The following is a 9,223-nucleotide window of genomic DNA, read 5'->3' as shown; positions in this document are numbered from 1 at the left end:
AGGGACTTGCCCAGGGTCACACAGCTAGTAAGTGGCTGAGGCAAGATTTGAACTCAGGTCCACCTGATTCCAAAGCCAGAACTCTACTTCACCACTTTACCCTCATTTGAGAGGGCTCAGAAACAAATGACCGATCCAAGACGACACCATGAACAAAGCTCAGAAGAACACTCCAGCCTCTAGAGCCCTGGCCTATATTGGACCACTCTCCCTCCCAGGATCCTCACTGGTGGTGGATTCAGAACTAAAGCAGACTTTAGAGGCCTTTTATACATGAGGCCCTAGTGTGGGGCCCAAAATGGTTAACGGACATGTCCAGGGTCACCCAGTGGGTAAGTCTAGATCCAGCTCTTCATGGTCTCAAGGCCCATCCATGCTACTTCTTCCCTCCCTTGTCCCCTTTTTTTTCTTCCTAGGCTATCATTTCCCTTCAGCCTTCCTGCCCTCAGTTCCCAGAAATGGCCTCTTATGAAGAGTCAAGGAGATCAGAGGATTCTAGATTTCCAGCTGGAAGGGACCTTGGAAGCTATCTAGCACCATCCCTTCATTTGACAGTGGAAGCTGCTGCTTGGCAAAGCTAAATGACTAAAGATTACATAAGGAGTAAGGTCAAGATTTGAACCCAGGCCCTGAGACTCCCAACTCCAACCATCTTTCCACAAGAGCTTAGCCCCCCCCCCCCATGATTCTGCCACTCACCTTCACAAAAATGGGAGTAGAAGCCTTCTTTCTGAAGCATGATGAGCAGGGAGCCCCAGCCAAACAGCACAGCAGAGAAGAACAGGTTCTCCACCATGGCCGTGCAGGCCATCCACCATCGCCGCTGGTAGGCCTGCTCCAGTTGGGGGGCCATACTGGCTTCTAGGCTGCCAAGGAACAGGGCAGTGAGTACCAGGCTTCTGAGCTCAATCTGCAAGTAGCCTGGGATCATGGCAGCCTCAGAGGCTGATCTTTCTTTCTCCTCTCTGACCCAGACTCAGAGGCTACACAGGACACCCTAAAGAGCTTTCCCTCTGGTCCTGAGGGCCTGGAACCCCTGGAGAGCACCAGTGCTAGGATTGGGGTGAACGGGCACTGCCAGGGCTGCATAGGAGCCTCTCCAGAACTCCGGAGATAAAGGCAGTCCTGTGTGCCTGTTTCTGGCACTTTGCCACCCACCTCCCCTAGGAATAGTAGAGGCTCCCCAAGTCCTTGAAACCAGCCATCCCACAAGAATGACCAGCTTAGTGAATACAAGGGACAGTAGGGGACAGAGAGAGGGCTGGGGCCACCCACATCCCTGCCTTCTAACTCTCTACCCAGAAGCACCCCTAAAAGGCAACTACAAAGAGGAAAGGGAAGTCTGGGAGGGTCCCAGCCCCCTCTTCCTGTTGTCCCTTGGCTCCAGCACCTTCCTCCATGCCGACTCCCTTCTGGCCACGTGTGGCCCCCCCCTACCCACCAGTACCCCCCCCCAGCCCCCTCCACCCAGGGAACCCTTCCTGGCCCCTCACAGACAGACGTCCCAACTCTTAGTTATCCTGGCTAAGCCTGCAGTTGCCACGTGGATGAGGACCCAAGTCGGGCTCCTTGCCTCCTCCCCGCCCCCCAGCTCTCCTCCCCTCCCTTCGACCCCCCCCCCCCAGCCCCAGCACTCACCTGGCTAAGGACTCCCCTGCCTGGGCTAGCACCCGGCACCTCCGGGCCAGGGAAGGGGCTTGGGGGCTGGGGCAGGAAGTCTGGCAGCCACCAACTTTATAAGGGCGGGCTGCCGGTCAGGCTGGGGTGAGAGACAGAAAGCCCGTGTGTGAATGTGTGCGCCTGCGTGTGTGTGAGTGTGAGTGTGCAAGGCAGAGAAAGAGAGCCGAGAATTCCCCCAGTCTGGGCCACAAGGGCCGGGCGGGAGGGACTGGACAATAAGGGGCGGCAGGGGGGCGGCAGGGGGGAGGCTGGGTCCGGGGAGAGCTGACCAGCAGGGCAGCCCGGGAGGGCTAAAGGGGCAGAGGTGAAGACACGCGAGAAAAGAGGCAGGAGCGGATCGTGGAGCTTCGACTTGGAAGGGACCTGATAGGGCACCCCCCCAACCATCTTGTCACAACCAAGCCCTAGAGAGGGGCAGGGACTTGCCCAAAGCCACACACACAGCTCAGAAGCAGCGGACAAAAGGGGATTCGCACCCAGATCTCTCGATTTTCTGCTGCGGGCTGGCTAGGGTGAACCCATGGGACAAAGGGAGAAGGCGAGATCCCCGGGTCAAGGGAAAGGAGACGGGGTCGGCCTGCAGCAGCAGATCAGAAAGCCGGCTGGGTGGAGGTAGGACACAGCACTTACTTTTGGGTCACTTCTTTCCAAGCAGGCGGTTCCCGAGTTGGGGGCTCGTGAGCCAGTCCCCCTCCGCTCCCCAGCCCGCCTCCGTCCCGCACTGAAGAGTCGGCTGGGCTGGCCCTTCTTTTTAAAGCCCCCTGAGATCCCGTCCGAGCCGGCTAAGAAGTGGTCAACATGCCGACGGCAGTTCTAGCGCTCACCTCGGAAAATGCTGGCCGGGAGCCCGGACCGCCCCAGTCCCCCACATCGGACCAATCAGCGGGGCCAGAGGGACCTTGGCGAATTGATAGCGGGGCCACACACCCCTTCCGAGCCTGGCCGGGAGGCCGGGAGCAGCTTCCCCGCCCTCTCGGTTCACTTTCCCCTGCACGTGACCTTCCCTCTAGTTCCAGCCCCTTCACCCCGAAGGAGTCCAATTCTGGGTCCCCAAGAAAAAAACAAGTCAGGCCGGCCCCACCCATTTGCGAACTAAAGTGACCTCAGCCTGGGGGAGGGGGGCCGCCTGCAGCCGCTGTCCGGGGTGAGGGGCTGCTGCTCTCTGCCCGGGAGGGAGCTAGGGAGCCGGCACTTTCAGCCCCTCCGACTTCCCAAGCTCAGTACCATCGGAAGTGTCCCAGGGTGCCTGCCAGGGCCAGCTGCTGAGGGCGGAGGGCAAACAGCATCCCCGGGAGTGGCAGCCGGGCCGCTCCATCATTCTAACCGGCACCTCCCCGGGGTCAGCCCAGAAGCTGGCTATGGCAGAAGACGAGAGATACATGACCCCCGAGCTATTCTTATTCGTCCTTGGCTCTTCCAGGTGGCTCATATTCCAAGGCACCTCATCGAAAACAGTGCCCGGGGCCAACTCGGGCTGCCTTCGCGAGAACCGAGTAACCCTGGGGTCCTGCTCCGGTCACTCCCGCTGCCTCCGGATCATCTCGTCTGGGCCTTGTCCTCTCCCAGGGTCAGCTCCCTGCGGGCAGCAGCTCCGCGGTTGTCCATTTGGAATCAAAGGACTCCGGGATGCTCCCGCGGCCTCGTCCCTCCACGCAATGGGCACGTTTGACTAGCTGAAGCCCTCCAACGCCCCAATCCTAGAACCTTACTGGCTTTCGCATCCAGCTCCAAATTGGGGGCAAATGGGAAGCAGCACGTTAAAATGCATTGATTGCCCGAGAGAAACCACACGAGGAACGGGCCCCGCGGGCTGTCCCAGTCCTGGGCTCCTCAGAGAAGTGAGTTAGAGCTTTAAAACCTCCACAATCCTGGGAGAAAGCGACTTCTCAGCCAAAAGAAGCCAAAGCCCCAAATGAGCAGATAGCGCCATCTGCTGACAGGAGTCTGCACCATAGTGCTTGGCTCGGTCACTTGCCCGTGTTTGGGCAGAACTACATTCCAATGAGAGTGGAAGGGCAACCCTTCCCCACCAAGCTAGACATTCTCGCCTCCCAATGAGCTTTTCCATTTTATTCATCCCCCAGCTCCCTGGTGACCACGTTCCGGGGCGCTCAAGCCCACAGGAAGTTGCTGAGGTTCATTCCCGCCCTCAAACATAGTCATTCCTGTGGCAAGTTCTCAGGGGACCTCAGGCTCCCGGGGAGGAGGAATAACCCGGCCCTCACAAACAGAACACAGTCACCAATATTTTTATTGACAAGTGCAAAAGGGTGAGGGCTGCAGTCCGGGGCTGGGTGCTCGCTGTCTCTGGGGGCCTTCACACTGGCCCGGAGCCCTGCTGCATCCGCTTCATCAGCTCTTCGTCCTGCATGGACAGCTCTGTCAGCTTCTTGCCCATTCGTTCATGGATGTCCAAGTACTTGGAGACACATCGATCCAGACACACAGATTCCCCCTTGGAGAGCTCTGCTTCCTTGTAATGGGGAGGGACACACTTCCGGTGGCACGCACTGGTCATCCTGGGAAAAGCCAGAATCCATTCAACATCCCATGATGCCCAGAGGCCCAAGGCCAACCATTAGATTCTAGATGCTGACAGAGAGCCCAGACTGAGCATGCAATCACTGTACAGCACTCAAGTGTCCCCCCAAACAAAAGGCAAAGGCTAGCCCCCTTCACCTGCTCACTCCCCCACTACCCACTCCAAATTCTATCCCATTTTTTCCTTCACTTTTGCCCAAACCCAGCACCGGGTCATCCTCAGACCGAGGAATTGCTGACAATCTGTGAACTTGTCAACTGTGGGACTTAAAAATAACCTGCCTAAATGCCAACTGTGTAGACCGTTGCTATTTGCCAAGTTCTTAATCTGAATAGATTTCCAATTGTAATTTGGAAGAGTCCATATAGTTTAGGCTAACTAGGACGGGCTGGATGTGCATTTAAGGTAAAACAAGCTTATGAGGCTGAATGGAGAGGGGCACCCTTCCTAGAGAGCGGGTCCACTGAGGTGCAACAAATGATTTGCCCTTGAGCATACCATGCATCAGATGGGTTTCCTTTTGCTTGTGGGACGGCACAAGGGAAGACAAGGTTTGTTCCTATAATCTTGCAAATACTCCTATAAGCCGGGTTTGTGCATTTGTGTTGGAGAAAAGAATCTCTCTCAGTACCTGTTATACATGTCGGCCATCATCTCCACTTCTAGTTCAGCAGCCAGCTGCTGGGCCCTAAGTGGGTCCATCTCGGTCCCTCACAGCACCTAGTTTACAGTGGCTTCCTTGGTCCTGCAATGGAGGAAGAAAGAAAGATATCATTTGCTAGCACTCATTCACCCGTTAGGGGATCTCACCCCAAGATCCGCTGGTAGATTTCTCCATTGCCCATCTTTAACGACCCAGTTCCCTCCTCCTTCTACCCTAGTTTATAGCCAGCTACAAATTGCTTATTCCAGCAACATGAAAAGCACATCCCAGAGGCACTGGGTTCTAGTCAGAGTCTTGGCACTTCCCAGGAACTCTCAGACATATAACTTAAGCCTGTCAGGCCACACTTGTAAAAGGGAGATAACAATACTTGTAAAGAGGGCTTTAAGAAGGAAACTTATGGTCAAACTACATAAAGGGGAACTATTGTGTAATGATTACTAATATTAGTTAAAACATCCATAATTTCATCAATATGGATACTTCTCTAACCATGCAGAGCTCACTGACTTCCAGCCTTAAGTGGATGGCTTTACAAGTGGCCACATGTAGAAAAATTCTGGCCAACCTTCTGTGGGGACTTTCCATCAACCTAACTAGGCTGGCTTTCTGACAAGTCCATTAATCAACAAGCAGATAGGTTGTCAGAGGGCCTTTCCAAATTGGAAGGACCCACCAGAGCTTACTCCCCCAGAAACAAGATTAAAAAGTAACTGTTACCACATATGATCAGAAGCAAGCTTTGAGATTTCACTGATGAATCTCCTCTACCAAATTCATGACACTGGAGATGATTTTTAGCTGTGGCTGAAAAGGTAAGAGTTCAGGGGCAGCTGGGTAGCTCAGTGGATTGAGAGCCAGACTTAAGAGACTGGAGGTCCTAGGTTCAAATCTGGCCTCGGACACTTCCCAACTGTGTGACCCTGAGCAAGTCACTTGACCCCCATTGCCTAGCCCTTACCACTCTTCTGCCTTGGAACCAATATACATTATTGATTCCAAGATGGAAGTTAAGGGTTAAAAAAAATTTTTTTTTTTAAAGGTAATTGTTCTGTAGTCAACAAATGAATGAGCCACTCTCTTTTAGCAAAGTTGGTCCTGTCCTCACGAGGCACACAGTCTGCCATTGAGTTTGTAATGCTACTTGATGAATGATTTTAAAATAGTTTTTAATTTAAATATTTTTCCATGGTTACATGATTCATGTTCTCTCCCACCTCTTCCCTCTCCTCTCTTGGCATTGACAAGCAATTCCACTGGGTTATATATGTATTATCACTCAATACCTATTTCCCTATGGTTCATTTTTGTTATAGAGTCACCTTGTAAAACCCAAACCCCAAATCATATACGCATATAAACAAGTGATAATGCATGTTTTTCTTCTGGGTTTCTACTCCCAAAGTTCTTTCTCTGGATGTGGATAGAATTCTTTCTCATGGTCCCTCTATATTGTCCCGGATCACTATATTGCTGTTAGTAGCAGAGTCCATTACATTTGATCTTCCCACAATGTTTCAATTACTCTAAACAATGTTCTCCTGGTTCTGCTCATTTCACTCCTCATCAATTCATGGAGGTCTTTCCAGTTCTTATAGAAATCAAACAGTTCATCATTCCTTATAGCACAATAGTATTCCATCACCATTATACACCCTAGTTTGTTCAGTCATTTGGTGAATGATTTCTTGGAGACCTTAAGGCCTTAAGTCCCCCTGCAGTATCTCTGGGCACTGAGAACCTTGGGTTCTCAAAGGTGTACCAGTAAAAGCACAAGCCCTGGGAGGTGATATCGAGTCAAGATATTGTGAAGATTGGATTTAGCTCTCCCCTGATAAAGGAAGAGCTAAATCCAATCTTCACGACATCAAGCATGTATCAAGTTCTCAGTACATGTTAGCACTACACTAAGTGCACAGAGAAAAACAAAAGAATGGTCCCTGGCTTCAAGGAACTCACAATCTAATGAGGAAGATGATATGCAAAAAATTATATACAGGGTAAACTGGAGATAATCTCAGAGGGAAGCACCTGGGGGGAGGGGGGAAGAAGGTGAGGGGAACTACAAAAGATCTCCTATAGAAAGTAGGATTTTGAGCTGAGTCTTAAAAGAAGCCATGGAAGCCAAAGGATGGAGGGAGAGAGAAGCATTACATACATGGGGAACAGTTAAAAAGATATAGAAATAGGAGACGATGAGTATTGTGAACAAGGAACAATGTCATGGGATTGTAGGGTACAAATTTGGTGGTGGCTATTCTTATCATCATTATGTTTTCTAGGAATTGGAGCCCCCAAATGAAACAATCTCATTTCTTCTTTCCAGGTCTTAGTTTTTCATCTATAAAATGAAGGGGCTGACCTAACTGGGTTGGATTCCAGTTCCTTGTATTTCTAACACTTTGCTGACTGCCACCTGACTGCTTTGTTTATGGTTTATGGTTTAGTGCTGGCATTTTTGACTAAGGACTGCACTGCTAATATGAATAATTCTTAATCTAAGAGCCCTGCCCAGAATGCCTTTCCTTTTCCTTGCAGGAATGCTTACTCACATGATTCCCTTTAAAATTCCAGAAAACAGACTTTCCCATTAAAAGAGATATGTGACTTAGACAACAATAGTAACAGCTGACATTTCTGAAGCTTACTTTCCATTAAATTCCTTAATGACAAGGACTGGTTTTGTTTGTTGTTTTCCCAGGGCCTAGCACATACTTGGAGTTTAATAAATGCTTACTGGGTTCAATGCACCTCACATCCATTATCTCATTAGAACCTTATCACTAGCCTATGGAGTAGGGAGGTAGTGCAAGGAAAAGAAACTGATTTCACTGCAAGAGGGAACCCCCTACAACTGAGGCCAGGGTAACATCTTCTCTATCATTTTTCTTTGTAAAATACCTTATGTCTTAGAATCAATACTGTGTATTATTCCAAGGCAGAAGAGCTGTAAGAACTAGGCAATAGAGGTGAAGTGACTTGCCTAGGGTCACACAGCTGGGAAGTGTCTGAGGTAAGATTTGAAGGGGAGGGGGGCACCTGGGTGGCTCAATGGATTGAGTCAGGCCCAAGAACAGGGGGTCCTGGGTTCAAATCTGACCTCAGACACTTTCTAGCTGAGTGACCCTGGGCAAGTCACTTGACCCCCATTGCCTAGCCCTTACCACTCTTCTGCCTTGGAACCAACACACAGTATTGATTCTAAGACAGAAGGGAAGGGTTTTTTAAAGAGAGATTTGAACCCAGGACCTGGTTTTCTATACATTGAGGTACCTAACTGCCTCCAGTTCATTTTACAGATGAAGAAATAAAAGCCAGCAGGGTAACCCAGCTAGGAACTGTCTGAGGTTAGATTTGAATTCAGGTTCTCTTGGCTCCAGGCCTGACTCACCTTCTCTATAATTTAAAATATCTGTTGAGGGAGGCTAGGCAGCTCTGCCTCAAAGGGTTAGAGTTAGATTCGATGAGCCAGACCGTAGAAATGGGAGGTCATGGATTCAAATCTAGCCTCAGAACAAACTGGGATGTCAAAGAACTTCTAAGGTTGGAGGGCGACGGCGCTTGGATTCTGGGTCAAGGGTCACAAGCGGAGGTCAAAGCAGAGTGGAGAAGCAATGAGGGTCAAAGGTCAGAAGTCATGCCGGCAGTATTCGGTTAGGGTCCTGGTACTAGTCAGTGACACTCACCCGCCCCCCATGCGAAGGGGCTATATGCGGACAAAGAACGCCCTGGAGCCCCGAACGTCCCGAGACCCTCTCCACATGCTGGGGCTAGGACCCACAAGCGGCCCTGGCAACAACGGAGACTCACCTACCCGAAGCGTGGGGCCGCTGCAAGCAAAGTCCTGGGGAACTTCCGGGAAAACAGGAAGTCCCTCCCCCAGCACCACCACCACCAACTCGGCCGCTCTAGGATAACGGAGGCCATGACCATAGAGAGGGAAGGCGAGCGGAAGGAGAGGGAGGTGCGTGGAGAGGCGGGAGATCTGAGTGCAGAACCCTTTGTGACGTCACAGAGAGCCTGGAGGGGGCCGGACTGCAAGTCTCCACGTGGGGGGGAGGGGCTCGGCTGGACGGGTCCTTGGTGTTAGTTCTTTTGGTACCCCGTGACGTCCTGACCTGTGCTTGAATTGGTTGGAAGTGGGACCAAGTGTCAGCCTCGCTGACCCTCCCACTGTCATCCAACGCCAGGACTAGACGAAAGTCGGGACGACAGGGGCTGGCCCGGAATGCAGGGGATGACCTTGGCGTTTTCATTGTCTGACCAAGCTCTGAGTGCCCCGCAGACTGCTGCCGTCGCCCTTATGGCCCTTGGGACCGAGTATTTCCACCCACCCA

General features: G+C 51.6%; 2 protein-coding genes across 6 annotated transcripts in view; both read right to left on the bottom strand.

Moving 5' to 3' along the window:
• The window catches only part of SLC43A1 (solute carrier family 43 member 1), a 28,331-nt gene extending 25,665 nt beyond the window's left edge, over positions 1–2,666 (bottom strand). Inside the window, exons 1-3 of one of the 3 annotated variants that reach the window (XM_056801732.1) lie at positions 2,311–2,666; positions 1,639–1,759; positions 700–866 (exon numbers count right to left, since the gene is read on the bottom strand). In XM_056801732.1, the coding sequence (XP_056657710.1) occupies positions 700–853 (154 nt within the window). In that variant the 5' untranslated portion in view covers positions 854–866; positions 1,639–1,759; positions 2,311–2,666. Of the gene's footprint in view, positions 1–699; positions 867–1,638; positions 1,760–2,310 lie in introns of those variants that run through there. The other 2 variants (XM_056801731.1, XM_056801733.1) reach the window with 2 other exon arrangements.
• A 1,247-nt stretch (positions 2,667–3,913) lies between these two features.
• Positions 3,914–8,848, bottom strand: TIMM10 (translocase of inner mitochondrial membrane 10). Of its 3 annotated transcripts, none has more exons than XM_007497468.3 (3): positions 8,697–8,848; positions 4,854–4,967; positions 3,914–4,199 (listed from the first exon to the last, which is right to left on the bottom strand). In XM_007497468.3, the coding sequence occupies exons 2-3, from the start codon at positions 4,922–4,924 to the stop codon at positions 3,998–4,000; spliced, it is 273 nt and encodes a 90-aa protein (XP_007497530.1). In that variant the 5' UTR covers positions 4,925–4,967; positions 8,697–8,848; the 3' UTR covers positions 3,914–3,997. The 3 variants fall into 3 exon arrangements, with proteins under 3 accessions (XP_007497530.1, XP_007497531.1, XP_001376327.1); XM_007497469.3 differs by having other exon boundaries at positions 8,701–8,848; XM_001376290.4 differs by having other exon boundaries at positions 8,573–8,738.
• Positions 8,849–9,223: the final 375 nt, after the last annotated feature.

This window comes from Monodelphis domestica, chromosome 6, assembly GCF_027887165.1.
Source record: "Monodelphis domestica isolate mMonDom1 chromosome 6, mMonDom1.pri, whole genome shotgun sequence".
Classification (NCBI taxonomy): domain Eukaryota; kingdom Metazoa; phylum Chordata; class Mammalia; order Didelphimorphia; family Didelphidae; genus Monodelphis; species Monodelphis domestica.
The sequence above is the reverse complement of the archived record's forward strand: the minus strand, read 5'-3'. Positions and strand labels throughout refer to the sequence as shown.

Coding starts and splice junctions, on each gene's coding strand:
- TIMM10 (XM_007497468.3), bottom strand. CDS start 4,924: ATGGACCCACTTAGGGCCCAGCAGCTGGCTGCTGAACTAGAAGTGGAG. Junction 4,200..4,853: donor ATGGCCGACATGTATAACAG/GTACTGAGAGAG, acceptor GGCTTTTCCCAG/GATGACCAGTGCGTGCCACC.